At 38.8% G+C, this 17,598-nt stretch overlaps 2 protein-coding genes across 7 annotated transcripts in view; one reads left to right on the forward strand and one right to left on the reverse strand.

Annotated features, from left to right (window-relative positions):
* The window catches only part of LOC129036966 (uncharacterized), a 102,271-nt gene that overhangs the window by 33,336 nt on the left and 51,337 nt on the right, over positions 1–17,598 (forward strand). Inside the window, exons 2-3 of the mRNA XM_054488705.1 lie at positions 1,302–1,419; positions 2,382–2,482. Of these exons, the coding sequence (XP_054344680.1) occupies positions 1,302–1,419; positions 2,382–2,482 (219 nt within the window). The remainder of the gene's footprint in view (positions 1–1,301; positions 1,420–2,381; positions 2,483–17,598) is intronic.
* The window catches only part of JAKMIP2 (janus kinase and microtubule interacting protein 2), a 194,982-nt gene that overhangs the window by 7,566 nt on the left and 169,818 nt on the right, over positions 1–17,598 (reverse strand). For 4 of the 6 annotated variants that reach the window (XM_063665251.1, XM_054488699.2, XM_054488700.2 and 1 more), the window contains one exon: positions 8,599–8,669. The exons of the other annotated variants lie outside the window; for them this stretch is intronic. In XM_063665251.1, the coding sequence (XP_063521321.1) occupies positions 8,619–8,669 (51 nt within the window). In that variant the 3' untranslated portion in view covers positions 8,599–8,618. The remainder of the gene's footprint in view (positions 1–8,598; positions 8,670–17,598) is intronic. 6 annotated transcript variants of the gene reach the window in all.

The raw sequence follows: 17,598 nt of genomic DNA on the forward strand, positions 1-17,598 counted from the left end.
AGAGGCACACTTGCCTCCTATTGCTCAGACATAGACTTTCACATCTTCCCTTGCTTATATGTGAGCAGAGAACTGAAGAGTGATGACAGGGCAGAGACAGGCGTCACAGCATAGTTGTCTCCTTGCCCCATACTTCATCAAAAAGCTACCTCCTCAGCAAAAAGCTGTGGGTTGTACCACCAACGATGGAAGCCAGTGAGGCAGTGGAAGAGGCTGGGCCTTGGCCAGACTGGGAATAGTGCAGTGGGCATCCCCTGCACAGCCTTCTGAAGAATTCACACATATGTTGCCCAGAATGGCCAGCCTTTGGTCACCTCTCATAGAAAAGATATCAAGTGTTGGTCAATAGTAGCCAGAGAAACATCTGCAATCGAGTTGAGAGGGAGAATCCTTTTCCCTCTTCTTCCTCCCTGCTCTCCAGAACAGCTGAGCCTTGAAGAGGAAGAGAAGAAGAAGAGTTCTCTTAGAGTCAGACCCTGAACTACAGCTCCATGGGGGTACTTGGCTCATGCCTAAGGTAGGATAAAGGAAGAAATGAGAATAAAACAGAGTCTGAAATTGAACTTTTAAACTGGGTTAAGACTTTTGAGGATTGAAAGTGACTGAGAAGTTGGGGGACCAACCTAATATTTAATTAAAAGATGAGAGAGGGAAATAAGACAGAGCCTGAGTGAAGAAAGCTATGATTTGAGAAAATAGATCGAGTTCATATTTACATTCCACTGGGATGAGAGCCCCAAATAACTAGTTACAAATATAACATTCTCTTATTCCACGGTAAAGAAGAGAGTTGATCTGAATGTATATAAAAAATTCTTCAGGGATGTATTTTTTTGTGTGTTTTTAAATATAGAATAAATATACAAACACAAAAAGTCTTTTACTTGCAAACTTTCAATGTATAGCGTATCAAAGATTAAATCCTATATATTGTGTCAAAGCATGTATGCATCATTTCCATGTATCACAACTGAGGTACAACCCCTCATTTGAGTAAACACATGTTGGTTTTAAAAACCAATGGACTTACAGGCAGTCCAGGCAGTCTCCTGGAATGTTAAGTTTCTATGAATTGAGAAGTACTTGTAAAAGGAACTATTATTTCTATAGTGAAGCCAGATTTATTCAAATTAGCATTCTGAATTATTGCAGTTACCCAGTGGGTAACAGGAGTTCTTTTTAACAGGTTGCTTAACAGTGCTACACTTTAGTTTCCTCATCTGTGGAAAACAGCAATTGCCGCTATCATTTTTGAGACTTTACTGCATGCTACAAATTCTTTTTTTTTCTTTTTGATACAGGGTCTTGCTTTGTTGCTCAGGCTGGAGTACAGTGGTGCAATCTTGTCTCACTGCAGCATCGACCTCTGGGGCTTAAGCCATCCTTGCACTTCAGCCTCCCAAGTAGCTGGTACTACAGGTGTGTGCCCCCACACCCAGCTAGTTTTTGTGTTTTTGTAGAGATGGGATTTCACCATGTTTCCCAGGCTGGTCTTAAACTCCTGGGCTCAAGTGATCCACCTGCCTCAGCCTCTCAAAGTGCTGTGATTACAGAGCCACTGTGCCTAGCTAATGCCACAAATTCCAAGTCTTGAGTATGGTGATGTGGCTTCTGACTTGTGGTTGTAGCATCTGTAAGGGCAACACTGTTTAACCAGTTACACCATCCAGGAACACAAGGGCCATCTCTGACACCTTTCACTCCTCACCCTTTATATGCAATTTATCATAAAGTATTCAATAAATGGTAGCTATTATTATTACCTCCACAATACAGATGAGGACACTGAGATTGAAGATTATTAAATAATTGGTCCATAAAAATCCTGGTAGGGAAGACATAATAATACTGCATGAAATATAACAGAAGCTGGAGGATCAGGGAAAGCTTCCCTGATTTTCCACTGAAATGGGAAGGATGAATGGGTATCAACCATTTAATGATGATGTGGGAAATGTGGTCCAGGAAGATGGAAGCACATCTTGAAAGGCATGATTCAAGACAGAATGCTTGGTATGTCTACAAACTTGACCTTTAATGAGCCTTTCTATGTGCCAACTACTAAACTAGTTGCTTTACCTGTATAATATTACTCAATCCTCAGAAAAATAGTGGGTGCTATTACTTGCTAATTTTTTATATTAGGAAATTAATGTTTGGAGAGTGCTATATTTTGAATGTTTGTGTCCCCTCCAAAATTCATGTTGAAACTTAATCCTCAGTGCAAGAGTATTAACAGGTGAGGCTTTTAGGAGGTTATTAGGCCATGAGTGCAGAATGGATGAGGGATTAGTGCCTTTTGAAAGAGCTGGAGAGAACTAACTTAGGCTCTTTTGCCCCTCCGTCCCTTCTGTCCTGTGACACAGCTTTGCCTCCTCCAGGAGATGCAACAACAAGGCGCCATCTTGGAAGTAAAGACCAGGCCCTCACCAGACACCAAACCTGCTGGTGCCTCGATCTTCAACTTCCAGCCTCCAGAGTGGTGAGCAATACATTACTATTACTTATAAATTACCTAGTCTCAGGTATTTTGTTATAATAGCACAAATGGACTAAGACAGAGAGTTATAACAGTCTCTATTATGCAGAATTGTTGTAAGTATTACATAAAATAATAAATATAAATGTACCTTTTGAACTGTAAAGCAAGTTGTACTCTCCTTCCTTATTGAAATATCATTAATATTTTTTAAAAGTATTTATTGATTGTTGACTATGTGCTAGACACTGTTGATTATGTGCTAGGTATTTGGTATACAAGGTTGAACAAAATTATATGGTCATTATCTGCATCAAGCTTATTTACAATGAGAAAGATTGACATTAATTAAAAAAAAATATATATATATATTTCCCCAATGTACGTAAAATTTGTTCAGAAAGGAAGTTGAGAAAGATGTCCTTGTGGGAATCACAACTGAATTGAGATCCGAAGGATAGGTGAGGAGTAGGTGTTTACTAGTTAAAGCAGAAGGGAAGCATTCTGTGCACCAAGACAGCTTGGGCAAACCCTGTGGAAGACAGGAAGGCACATGGTTCATTAAGGGAAACTGGAGCAACAGGAAGCCTGAGAGATAGCTCGTATGGTTAGACCATACAGGGCTTTGTTGGCCAAGTTAAAAAATTCAAATTTGATCTTTTTTTTTTAACTTGTTATCAATAGATTGGTTGAAGGAACTTGATCCTAACACAGTGATATTTTCCTAGGAGGGGATCAAGGTAAGGTTTGCCTTTCCAAAACTCACTCTAACTGCTGTGTGGAGAATGAGTTACAAGAATGTCTATAGTGGAAGCACTGAGCCCAGTTAGTGGGCTACTTCAGCTATGGAGGAGGGGATAATATATTTGTTTATGTCCTCTTTCCTTTGTCAATGCATTCTTTAAGGTAGTCTTCAAATGGTATACAAAAAAACAAATCGAATATGAGTTATCTTTGAAAGATATGACAACTCTATTCATGACTCTGATCTAACATATCCCAGATCTGCTTTCATATTCTTTTTCCCAGCTATTCATTCATCCATCTGCCTCTCAGTTCATCTGTCAATCTGAAATTTATTCTGCACCTAGGATAGATAAGGCACTGTTATAGACACTAAAGATACAAAGATGAATAAAACAACTTCTACCCTATGCTTTATTAGTACAATTTGTGAGACAAATAGGGAAACAATTTATATATGACTGGGTAAAGCTAATGGATATATTTACATAAAAAGGAATTACTAACTGGCATAAACTGATTTATCTTACAGACTTTCCTTATCCATATAAAAACTAAGGAGTAAAATTTTCCTACTAATACTTTATTTTTTTGGGATGGGGGATGGAGCCTTACTCTGTCACCCAGGCTGGAGTGTAGTGGTAAAATCTTGGCTCACTGCAGCCTCTGCCTCCCGAGTTCTAAGTGATTCTCCTGCCTTAGCCTCCCAAGTAGCTGGGATTATAGGCACGGGCCACCATGCCTGGCTAATTTTTGTATTTTTTTTTTTTTTTTTAGTAGAGCTGGGGTTTCATCATGTTGGCCAGGCTGGTCTCGAACTCCTGACCTCAGGTGATCCATCTGCCTCAGCCTCCCAAAGTGCTGGGATTACAGGAGTGAGCCACCGCTCCTGGCTGATCCTACTAATACTCTAAATGATGAATATAATAGAGACTGGTCATGTGGCCATTTGTTTTCCCCAGGCTACATGAGTAAATATTTGCACATTTTAACAAATAATACAGTATTTAATTTTTCTTAAGTTTTTTTCATTGGAACAATAGCATAGTATTATGTGCCTTTTAACATTTTTTATGTTACTAGACAGGAAGTAAAAATATTGGGCTGTCAAGTTCAAAAATTTATGGTTAACACTGGAGAAATATCATTAAAAATTTTATATATATACATCCAAATGCATGTAAAATTTGTCCAGTGGGGGAGTAAAAATGAGCTAGACCAGTGTATGTGGATAAAGAATCGTGATCACCTGTTCTGTGGTCCTCCCAATTTCATAATGAGCAAAACTGGTGCTGTCATGTTCTTCATTAATTCATCCCTGCTCAGAAGAGGAGGATTTTCAATGGGTCATTGCAACCTGGGTATAGCAACTAATCTGGTGATAGCTATTTTTGTATTCCTCTCACTTTTTTCTTTCCTTTGTCTCCCTGTGTAACCATGTAACGTGACACAATGAGTGGCTGCTATGGCTTAAATGTGTCTCCCACAAAGCGTGTGTTAGAAACTTAATCCCTAATGCAACAGTGTTGGGAGTTGGAACCTGATGAGAGGCCATGAAGGTGGAGTGAATGCCTAATAACTCCAGGTCCTTCAGCCTTTGGACTCTGGGACTTGCACCAGCAGCCTCCTGGGGCTCTTAAGCCTTTGGCCTTTGACTGAGAGTTACACCTCTGGCTTCCTTGGTTTTTGGGTCTTCTCACTCCTGCTTTTTTTTCTTTCTATTTTTTGAGATGGGGTCTCATTTTGTCGCCCAGGCTGGAATGCAATGGTGCGATCTCAGCTCACTGCAACTTCCACCTCCCAGGTTCAAGCGATTCTCCTCCCTCAGCCTCCCAAGTAGCTGGGACTACAGTCGCCTGCCACCACGCCAGGCTAATTTTTGTATTTTTATTAGAGACGGGGTTTCACCATATTGGCCAGGCTGGTTTTGAACTCCTGACCTTGTGATCTGCCAGCCTCAGCCTCCCAAAGTGCTGGGATTACAGGCGTGAGCCACCAGCGGTTCTTGGGTTTCTGATTTGAACAGAGCCATGTTGCTTCTCTGGTTCTCCAGCATGCAGATGGCTTACCATGGGACTTCTCCACCCCCATAACCAGGTGAGCGAATTCTCTTAATAAAGCCGCTCTCATTTTCATCTATCTGTCTGTCTATCTATCTATCTATCTATCTATGCTATTGGTTACCTCTCTGGAGAACCTGACTAATACATTGATATGCTGTTTGTTTGGAAAACCAGAATGCATAGCCAGATAATATCTTCTGGAACTACTTGGAGTCCCCTTGTTTAAAGTAAAAGTCCTAATATAATCCATGCAGTTATTTAGTCAACGCCAGCACTGAGTCCAGTAAGGGTGCCTTCTAGGGAGCGTTCGATGGTTTCTATATCATTACTGACAATAATGACTTAGGCAATTACTAAAAGAAAAGAAGTAGGAGTCACGCCATTTTAAGGAGGACTTTGTAATTTAAGCTGGTCTTGGGTTTATGAACACAATACAAATCATTAATTTAGTATGGAAAAAAATTTATGGTAATTTGCAGTAAGCTTTCACTACCTACCAATAAAGAAGCACTTTTTCCCTTCTTCCTATTTCTATCTTGCCAACTTTGGAGACATAAGTAGCATTGATCAGTTTTCAGTGATGTTTTATTCCCTAATATTATTTAAAGCCAGATTATTCCCTGAGAAGAGGAGATGAAAAAGCAACTATTTGTTTGGGTTTAGGCTGAAAACTACTTAGCAGTACTAGAGGTTATAATTTTGAATTTAGTATAATTTTGTATACTAGAATACTAGCATAATTTAGTGTAATTTTGAATTCAGTAAATGTGGTAGCTAATTTTTAAATCTAATAATAGCTAGAGTTACTGATTAATGATTTTCCAGGCACTGTTATACCTTTGACATGCATAACCTCATCTCATTCTCTTAACACAACATCCTGCTGTAGGTAACATGATTATAACCATTTTGTGGAATAGGAAACCTAATCTTGGGTGGATTAAATAAACTGCTTATCATCACACAACTAGTAAATGGCAGGACTCAAGCTTAAAATTATATCTGACTTGTAAGCTGTGCACTCTAACCTCTCAGCCATTTTACTGCATATGCATTATATTTATTGCCCAGATTCACTGTCACATTCATCGGCTATATTATTAATTATCATTATAGTCATTCACTTAACAGACAATTACTAAGTGTCATTTATGTGCTACTTTGGAGGAAAAACATCGAATCTTGTACATCCCTCAAGGAGTTACACAAAATGGGAAAAGGTAAAGAGACGACCACACTGTAATTTCAAAAGCCAGTAGCTAAGTAGTACTACACAAATAAATGATGCTTCTGATGAGGATACATATGAACGCCAATGTTGCTTGAAACATGGGAGAAAGGCCCTTTTTTATTTGTGAGGCAGTTTGATGGTTAAAAGTGGATTCTGGGCTGAGGCTGCCTGGGTACAAATTGGTAGCTGGATGGTCTTGGGAAAGTCACATGCTGTAGTTTCTCCAACTACAAATTAGGGATAAAAGCAATACCTATCCCACAGGGGATTTCATGAGGATTAAATGTATCTATTAGTTAGAACAGCTCCCAGGACATAATCAGCTTTGGACAGCATTGATGTTAATGCTGAAGCCTATCCATTTTCTACCTAGTACTTACGAGGTTTGATATTTCTTCTGTAAACCACCATGTATTACTTGTCTCTTACTGAAATTTATTTTCCCTACTTTTAAAATTTATTTACTGTTTTTTTTTGGTGGAGGGAGGCTGTTTGTTTTCTGATACTCTGGTCATTTTTATCCTTTACTAGTGAATCTCCCTCCACTTCAATTTGGATATTCCCATTCAGTTTAAGAGACTCAGTCCTCTTCTTTCCATCCTACAAGGCTGTCACCTTTCTTGACAGACAAAGGATAGTGGTCAGTCTGAAAAGAAAATATTTTGGAAGAAAGAATATAGCCAGAGAGTGAGTTATGAGTTCATACATTTTCTGAGCATATCTGCTTAACTCTTTGCTTGTATCAGGTTATTCTAAAGCACTTTTACTTGTTTGTTCCATATCCAGGTAACAGATCTCATACCTATGGAGGGAGAAAGTGCCTCTCTTCTGTTTTCCAACTTGCTGTAGAAAATGTTAAATCACCTGAGGTCCAGGAAAGATCTCAGGCTAATATAATTTAATAGGGTAATCAGAGTTGACATGAACCATGATAAATGGATTTAGAATAGCTGCTGGCCCTTCTTCTTTTTTAACAATGGTATTGAGATTTGTGGTTTCCCTATTTGACCGGCCGTCAGAATCACATAGCGTGCTTGTTAAATACAGACCAGTCCTTGCTCTCATCTCTCCCACCCTCTCTCTATCTCACCTCTATCTCCAGTGATCTGACTCAGCAAGTCTGAGATGGGGCTTAAAAATCTGCATTTTTAAGCACTGGGAATCACTAAGATTATTTATGCATGTATTCATGAGACATGGACTTGATAATAGTAATTATAAGACTCTCCTTTTTGTTTTCTATATTGACATTGAAAAGTAACTTATTTGAAAACAAGATCCACTTAGCCTGCTTTCTTGAGTTTTAATGAACTCCCTAGTCTCTACTGGGGAAAAGCGGTGAAAAAAACAGCAGTCATTACTAGCTTGTTAGATTAGCAGAGTCAGAATTTTCAAGCTGAACGCAACACTAAAGATAACGTCATTATTTATTCACTTTGCAGATACAGATGCAACTTTCTGCATAGTGGGAGATTATGATGAGAATACTAACATCCACAGACATTGTGACCTCCCGAAGTAATACAGTTAACTGGAACAGATTCTTGATTCTCAGAATATTCAGTTTCTTCACTTTTCTAATAATCACCCAAATAGACTGGATCTGTTTCTCAATTTATGGCATTTATGCTAACCAAAGCAAGTGTGTTTGTTTTTTAAAAATATAGCATAGTTAAAATATATAGACCAGGCCTGATGGCTTGGTCAACACTTTGGGAGGCTAAGGCAGGAGGATTGCTTGAGCTCTGAAGTTCAAGACTACCCTGGGCAACAAAGTGAGACCTTGTCTCTACTAAAAATAATAAAAAAAAAATTAGCTGAGCATGGTGACACATGCCTGTAGTCCCAGCTACTCAGGAGGCTGAGGTTTGAGGATCGCTTTGAGCCTGGGAGATCGAGGTTGCCAGTGAATGGTCTGATTGTGCCACTGCATTCCAGCCTGGGTGACAGAACAAGACTCTGTCTCAAAAAACAAAACAAAACAAAACAAAAAACTAAAGAAAGGCATAGTAACTATAGGTAACATCCTTTTTATCAAATACCTCTTAGAACCACATTTTGAGAATTAAATGGAATCTTACCTTTAAGAGGCACCTTGACATCAAGGCCATAGAATAAAGGCAAGAGAGAAGAACAAGAATAGAAACAGAAACTGCAGAAGAAAAAGAAGAAGATTATGTAAATCTGAATTTCTGTAGTGCCATTCAGGTAGTACAAAACCTCAGCTTTTCCACATTGCTCAAGTCTAATCACTTCACACATGAACATCAAGCATCTTTTTGTTTAAAAAAATCCACACCTTTTACGTAGCTACTGACAGAGTATCAGCGTTCAACTAACATTGATTCATACATTTTAGAATCATGAGGTGGTCTTACGAACAATTGGTCTAAGCTCCTAATTTTACAGATAAGAAAAATAAGCACAGAGCAGTAAATCAATAGTTTAATTTCATACAATTTTATGGCACAGTGAGGGCTAAAGCTTAGCTAGCCTGAATCCTACTTTATTATATATCACTGTCTCTATCTTTCATGCATGAGAGGGTATTTCAAAAACACAAAATATGATCAGAACTTACACTTAATCATGCAGTACTATCTTTTTTGGTTACTACGATAGGTTTTAGGATTAAGGCACAGCTGGGAGAATATTAATCTGTAGGCTAAATATATACTTAATTACTCACAGTGGAACATTTCGGAGAGAGAAATGGACAACTGTTAATAATTACATTGGGTTGATGGGTAAAAACTGGGTCTGTCCTAGGCAACTGGGGACATCTGGTCATGCTATTGGTATAAAACCTGCTTCTGCATCAGTGGGCATTTCACATAATAAATGTGTGATGTTGTTCCAGCTGTTATGCCTCCGAAATAGACTTCTTCTTATTTGACTCATGGAAGTTAATGGAGTCTGATTTGTTTCTCTTCACCAAAAATTTTCATTTGAGAAACAGATAATTGGATGGACAAACAGTGCTTGAGTAGCACAGGTATATAACTAACTGTATACTAACTATAAAAAGTCATGGGTCGGGTCAGTTTTAAAAAAATAATTGATTTCCTTGGTGGTTTTATTTTACAGAGTAAGTCTTTTATCACACTCCAGGAACACATCGTTGGACACATCTGTGAATAAGGGTTATGTCTGGCATTCTCATATTGTGAATATTATTAGCATATTTCTTTTAATGCTACTGCTTATAAGGTTCTTGCTTCACTATGGCTAAATTCTATAAACAAGTTATGAGTATGGCTCTAAGAGGCATGCATTGGTGGCTAGTCTATTATTCCGAAAAGCAAAAACTGTTGCTTTTCTTCATTCCTTGAAGGTAAACTTATAGCAGGAGGAGTTCGAGAATGAGGGTAATGGACGAATTCCCATTCCTGCTATTTCTATGAGAAGATCAGACATCAGAGCTACCTCTTTGGGCATGAGGAGATGCCCATCACTCAATCTGTAATGAGAGTCTTAATCCCTGCAGTGTGGTGGGCAGATCATGCCATTTGGAGTCAGACACCCTGACCTCTGGTTTTCACTTGCCATAAATTGATTATATAATTTTGGGCAAGTTGTTTAATTTCTTTGAGCCATTGTTTTATTATCTGTATAAAAGGGGATCATAACATCTGTAGTGTCTGTCTCATAGAGTAATTATGAGAATCAGATGAAATGATGGCAGTGGAAGTACTCTAGATATGGTGCATACAGATATTATGCTCTAGATAAGTGCTGCACACAGCTGAAGCTGGTTTGTTGTTATCACCTGATTCACACTAACTGTGTGCATTGAAATAAGCAATAAAGAAGGGATATTACATGTACCCTGAGTGGGTGTTCAAGTACCACAAGGGAAGAATGAAGAGTATCTCTGGCATACAGGATCTTTAGCCTTTTTACTAGACTTAAGGGTGAGGAGAACTGAAGTCCAGTGAGTAGAAGGTGAAACATAAACCTCATCTCTAGTCAAATATCTAATCAGAAGTCAACTGAATTGTTTTTAAAGTGGTTGAATTTGCTACCATATGTGAAATATGCAATGTTGATAATTAGATCCTTATTTTCTTTGAAGTAAGATTATTACCCCATTATCATAAAAGTTTAGGAAGTTCAGACCTGTAAAGTGTACTGAGCAAAAGAATTGTGAAAAAGTTTACATTGAATTCCAATAATGAACATGATCATAATCTCCCTTCTTCCAAAATTTTTGAGGGTTTTATTTAGAGAATGGCTAGGGTGATGACGTTGATAGATTTTGTTTTCTTCCCTTTTTGTTTGTTTTAAACCTCAGCTGGATAGGGACTGAATGGGTATCGTCAAGTTTTGGGGGAAGAATAGCCTCAACTTTGACTTCTTCCTTGAGCCAGGCCTAGGGTAGCTTATGAATTAGCAGAGAGAGAGAGCTAAGAGCTGGCCATTCACAAGTGTGGAAAATGGAAGATATTAAGTGTGGTCTTTGACAAACAGGGAAGCTGAAAGCAATCCCTGCCTTCTGTGGGGCTTCCTGCCAATCACTGGGAAATTTATTGTATGTTATTGTTGCCTCATTCAATCCTGCAGAACTAAATAGCCCCTTCTGAAATGTGAGAAATTCAAATTTAAAATTTTGCAGAGAATGTATACTTTGGGTCAGAAATTTTAAAAATTACACTTTTAGAATTTGACTTACACTTTTTTAGTGTTTCCTTTTTCACATAAGTGACCTCAGTTGTTCCTCATGGAATCCATGGGAGGAAGAAGGGGCAAGTGTTATCACCCCTATTTTAGAGATATGTCTTAGACAGAGGAGGTGAAGTTATTTACCTAAGGTCAAATGAGTACCTGAAGACCCACCCTATATAACAATCTGGATGCCTGGTGGTCTGGCTACTTGAGCCCACCAACTCCCTTTAACCTCACATATATGGATAATTATAGAAGCAATCTGGGATGAACCAAATTCTAACCATTGTTGCAGGAAGGGCAGATAGTTTGCTATTTTCTTCTTGTGTGCCTATGGAAGCTATTATAAAACAGCCATATTGTTTTACCATACAGGGATTCAGGTAGCTACTTTCAGTCAATCTGATTGGAATTCCAGAGAAAAACCTCTGGCATCCTTGCTGTTTCCCTCAGCAGAATATTCCTGGTGTCTTGGGCCAGACTTTTTATTATTATTATTATTATTATTATACTTTAAGTTCTGGGATACATGCACAGAACATGCAGGTTTGTTACATAGGTATACATGTGCCATGGTGGTTTGCTGCACCCATCAACTCATCATCTACATTAGGTATTTCTCCTAATGCTATCCCTCCCCTTGCTCCCCACCCCCGACAGGCCCTGGTGTGTGATGTTCCCCAACCTGTGCCCATATGTTCTCATTGTTCAACTCCCACTTATGAGTGAGAACATGCGGTGTTTGGTTTTCTATTCCTCTGTTAGTTTGCTGAGAATGATGGTTTCCAACTTCATCCATGTCTCTGCAAAGGATATGAACTCATCGTTTTTTATGGTTGCATAGTATTCCATGGTATATATGTGCCACTTTTTTTTTTTTTTTTTTTATTGACAGAGTCTTGCTCTGTCACCCAGGCTGGAGTGCAGTGGCATGATCTCGGCTCACTGCAAGCTCCGCCTCCCAGGTTCATGCCATTCTCCTGCCTCAGCCTCCCCAGTAGCTGGGACTACAGGCTCCCACCATCTCACCCAGCTAATTTTTTGTATTTTTAGTAGAGACAGGGTTTCACCATGTTAGCCAGGATGGTCTCGATCTCCTGACCTGGTGATCCACCCGCCTCGGCTTCCCAAAGTGCTGGGATTACAGGTGTGAGCCACCGTGCCTGGCCCTGTGCCACATTTTCTTTTTCCAGTCTAACAATGATGGGCATTTGGGTTGGTTCCAAGTCTTTGTTATTGTGAATATTGCTGAAATAAACATATGTGTGCATGGGTCTTTATAGTAGAATGATTCATAATCCTTTGGGTTATACATCCAGTAATGGATTTATAATTTATAATCCTTTGAGTTATAAATCCAGTAATGGGATGGCTGGGTCAAATGGTATTTCTAGTTCTAGATCCTTGAAGAATCACCACACTGTCTTCCACAATGGTTGAACTAATTTACACTCCCACCAACCATGTAAAATCATTCCTATTTCTCCACATCCTCTCCAGCATCTGTTGTTTCCTGACTTTTTAATGATAGCCATTCTAACTGGCGTGAGATGGTATCTCATTGTGATTTTAATTTGCATTTCTCTAATGACCAGTGATGATGAGCTTTTTTTCATGTTTGTTGGCCGCATTATGTCTTATTTTGAAAAGTGTCTGTTCATATCCTTTGCCCACTTTTTGATGGGGTTGTTTGTTTTTTTCCTTGTAGATTTGTTTAAGTTCCCTGTAGATTCTGGATAATAGCCCTTTTTCAGATGGATAGATTGCAAAAATTCCCTCCCATTCTGTAGGTTATCTCTTCACTCTGATGATAGTTTTTTTTTGCTGTGCAGAAGCTCTTTAGCTTAATTAGATCCCATTTGTCAATTTTGGATTTTGTTGCTATTGCTTTTGGTGTTTTAGTCATGAAGTCTTTGCCCATGCTTATGTCCTGAATGGTATTGCCTAGATTTTCTTCTAAGGTTTTTATGGTTTTAGGTCTTACGTTTAAATCTTTAATCCATCTTGAGTTAATTTTTGTATAAGGTGTAAGGAAGAGGTCCAGTTTCAGTTTTCTGAATATGGCTAGCTGGTTTTCTGAACACCATTTATTAAATAGGGAATCCTTTCCCCATTGCTTGTTTTTGGCAGGTTTGTCAAAGATCCGATGGTTGTAGATGTGTGGTGTTATTTCTGAGGCCTCTGTTCTGTTCCATTGGTCTATATATCTGTTTTGTTACCAGTACTGTGCTGTTTTGGTTACTGTAGGCTTGTAGTATAGTTTGAAGTCAGGTAGCATGATGCCTCCAGCTTTGTTCTTTTTGCTAGGATTGTCTTGGCTATATGGGCTCTTCTTTGGTTACATATGAAATTTAAAATAGTTTTTTCTAATTCTGTGAAGAAAGTAAATGGTAGCTTGATGGGAATAGCATTGAATCTATAAATTACTTTGGGCAGTATGGCCATTTTCATGATACTGATTCTTTCTATCCATGAGCATGGAATGTTTTTCCATTTGTTTGTGTTCTCTCTTACTGCCATGAGTAGTGGATTTTAGTTCTTCTTGAAGTGGTCCTTCCCGTGTAAGTTGTATTCCTAGGTATTTTATTCTCCTTGTAGCAATTGTGAATGAGAGTTCTTTCATGATTTGGCTCTCTGTCTATTATTGGTGTATAGGAATGCTTGTGATTTTTGCACATTGATTTTGTATCTTGAGAGTTTGTTGAAGTTGCTTATCAGCTCAAGAAGTTTTTGGGCCGAGACAATGGGGTTTTCTAAAAATACAATCATGTCATCTGCAAACAGAGACAATTTGACTTCCTCTCTTCCTATCTGAATATGCTTTATTTCTTTCTCTTGACTGATTATCCTGGCCAGAACTTCCAATACTATGTTGAATAGGAGTGGTGAGAGACGGCATCCTTGTTTTGTGCCAGTTTTCAAAGGGAATGCTTCCAGCTTTTGCCCATTCAGTATGATATTAGCTGTGGGTTTGTCATAAATAGCTCTTATTATTTTGAGATATGTTCCATCAATACCTAGTTTATTGAGTGTTTTTAGCATGAAGGGTGTTGAATTTTATCAAAGGCCTTTTCTGCATCTATTGAGATAATCATGTGGTTTTTGTCATGGGTTCTGTTTATGTCATGGATTACATTTATTGATTTACATATGTTGAACCAGCCTTGCATCCCAGGGATGAAGCCAACGCGATCATGGTGGATAAGGTTTTTAATGTGCTGCTGGATTTGGTTTGCCAGTATTTTATTGAGGATTGTCACAATGATGTTCATCAGGGATACTGGCCTGAAATTTTGTTGTTGTTGTTGTTGTGTCTCTGCCAGGTTCTGTATCAGAATGATGCTGGCCTCATAAAATGAGTTAGGGAGAAGTCCCTTTTTTTCTATTGTTTGGAATAGTTTCCGAATGAATGGCACCAACTCCTCTTTGTACCTCTGGTAGAATTCAGCTGTGACTCTGTCTGGTCCTGGGCTTTTTTTGGTTGGTAGGCAATTAATTACTGCCTCTATTTCAGAACTTGTTATTGGTCTATTCAGGGATTTGACTTCTTCCTGGTTTAGTCTTGGGAGGGTGTATGTGTCCAGGAATTTATCAATTTCTTCTAGATTTTCTATTTATTTGCATAGAGGTGTTTATAGTATTCTCTGATCGTAGTTTGTATTTCTGTGGGATCAGTGGTGATCCCCCCTTTATCATTTTTTATTGTGTCTATTTGATTCTTCTCTCTTTTCTTCTTTATTAGTCTGGCTAGTGGTCTATTTTGTTAATCTTTTCAAAAAACCAGCTCCTGGATTCATTGATTTTTTGAAGGGTTTTTCGTGTCTCTATCTCCTTCAGTTTTGCTCTGATCTTAGTTATTTCTTGTCTTCTGCTAGCTTTTGAATTTGTTTGCTCTTGGTTCTCTAGTCTTTTCATTGTGATGTTAGGGTGGTGATTTTAGATCTTTCCCACTTTCTCCTGTGGGCATTTAGTGCTATAAATTTCCCTCTAAACATTGTTTTAGCTGTGTCCCAGAGATTCTGGTATGTTGTGTCTTTGTTCTCATTGGTTTCAAATAGCTTATTTATTATTTATTTCTGCCTTAATTTCGTTACTTACCCATTAGTCATTCAGGAACAGGTTGTTTGGTTTCCGTGTAGTTGTGTGGTTTTAAGTGAGTTTCTTAATCCTGAGTTCTAATTTGATTGCACTGTGGTCTGAGAGACTGTTTGTTATGATTTCTGTCCTTTTGCATTTGCTGAGGAGTGTTTTACTTTCAATTATATGTTTGATTTTAGAATAAGAGCTATGTGGTGCTGAGCAGAATGAATGTTCTGTTGATTTGGGGTGGAGAGTTCTGTAGATGTCTATCAGGTCTGCTTGGTCCAGAGCTGAGTTCAAGTCCTGAATTTCCTTGTTAATTTTCTGTCTTGTTGATTTGTCTAATATTGACAGTGGGGTGTTAAAGTTTCCCACTATTAATGTGTGTGAGTCTAAGTTTCTTTGTAGGTCTCTAAGAACTTGCTTTATGAATCTGGGTGCTCCTGTGTTGGATGCATATATATTTAGGACAGTTCGCTCTTCTTGTTGCATCGATCTCTTTACCATTATGTAATGCCTCCTTTGTCTTTTTTGATTTTTGTTGGTTTAAAATCTGTTTTATCAGAGACTAGAATTGCAACCCCAGCTTTTTCTTTTTTTTGCTTTCGATTTGCTTGGTAAATCATCCTCCATTCCTCTATTTTGAGTCTATGTGTGTCTTTGCACATGAGATGGGTCTCCTGAATACAGTACACTAATGGGTTTTGACTTTTTATCCAATTTGCCAGTGTGTGCCTTTTAATTGGGGCGTTTAGCCCATTTACATTTAAGGCTAATATTGTTATGTGTGAATTTGATCCTGTCATTGTGATGCTAGCTGGTTATTTTGCCCATTAGTTGATGCAGTTTCTTTATAGCGTTGATGGTCTTTGCATTTTGGGTTGTTTTTGCAGTGGCTGGTACCAGTTTTTCCTTTCCATATTTAGTGCTTCCTTCAGGAGCTCTTGTAAGGCAGGCCTGGTGGTGACAAAATCCCTTAGCAATTGCTTGTCTGTAAAGGATTTTATTTCTCCTTCACTTATGAAGCTTAGTTTGGCTGGATATGAAATTCTGGGTTGAAAATTATTTTCTTTAAGAATGTTGAATATTGGCCCCTACTCTCTTCTGGCTTGTAGGGTTTCTGCTGAGAGATCCACCGTTAGTCTGATGGGCTTCCCTTTGTGGGTAACCCGCCCTTTCTCTCTGGCTGTGCTTAACGTTTTTTTCCTTCATTTCAACCTTGCTGAATCTGATGATTATGTGTCTTAGGGCTGCTTTTCTTGAGGAGTATCTTTGTGGTATTCTCTGTATTTCCTGAATTTGAATGTTGGCCTGTCTTGCTAGATTGGGGAAGTTCTCCTGGATAATTTCCTGAAGTGTGTTTTTGAACTTAGTTCCATTCTCTCCATCACTTTCAGGTACACCAATCAAACATAGGTTTGGTCTTTACACATAGTCTCATATTTTTTAGAAGCTTTGTTCATTTCTTTTCATTCTTTTTTCTCTAATCTTGTCTTCACACTTTATTTCATTAAGTTGATCTTCAATCTCTGTTATCCTTTCTTCCACTTGACTGATCCAGCTATGGATACTGCATGCTTCATGAAGTTCTTGTGCTGTTTTTCAGCTCCATCAGGTCTTTTCTAAACTGGTTATTCTAGTTAGCAATTCCTCTAACCTTAGCTTCCTTACATTGGGTTATAACATGCTCAGAGGAGTCTAGCTCAGAGGAGTTTGTTATTATCCACCTTCTGAAGCCTACTTCTGTCAATTCGTCACTCATTCTCCATCCAGTTTTGTTCACTTGTTTGCGAGGAGTTTTGATCCTTTGGAGGAGAAGAGGCATTCTGGTTTTTGGAATTTTCAGCCTTTTTGTGCTGGTTTTTCCTCATCTTCATGGATTTATCCACCTTTGGCCTTTGCTGTTGGTGACCTTTGGATAGAGTTTTTGCATGGTTGTCCTTTTCATTGATGTTGATGCTATTGCTTTCTGTTTGTTAGTTTTCCTTCTAACAGTCAGGCCCCTCTGCTGCAAGTCTGCTGGAGTTTGCTGGGGGTCCACTGCAGACTCTGTTTGCTTGGTTATCACCAGCAGAGCCTGCAGAATAGCAAAGATTGCTGCCTGCTCCTTCCTATGGAAGCTGTCCCAGAAGGGCACGGGTCAGACGCCAGCCAGAGTTCTCCAGTAGGAGGTGTCTGTTGACCCCTCCTGGGAGGTATCTCCCAGTCAGGAGGCACAGGGGTCAGGGACCCACTTGAGGAGGGAGTCTGTCCCTTCACAGAGCTCGAGTGCTATGCTGGGAGATCCACTGCTCTCTTCAGAGCCAGCAGGCAGGAATGTTTAAGTCTGCTGAAGC

Source organism: Pongo pygmaeus, chromosome 4, assembly GCF_028885625.2.
Source record: "Pongo pygmaeus isolate AG05252 chromosome 4, NHGRI_mPonPyg2-v2.0_pri, whole genome shotgun sequence".
Taxonomy (NCBI): domain Eukaryota; kingdom Metazoa; phylum Chordata; class Mammalia; order Primates; family Hominidae; genus Pongo; species Pongo pygmaeus.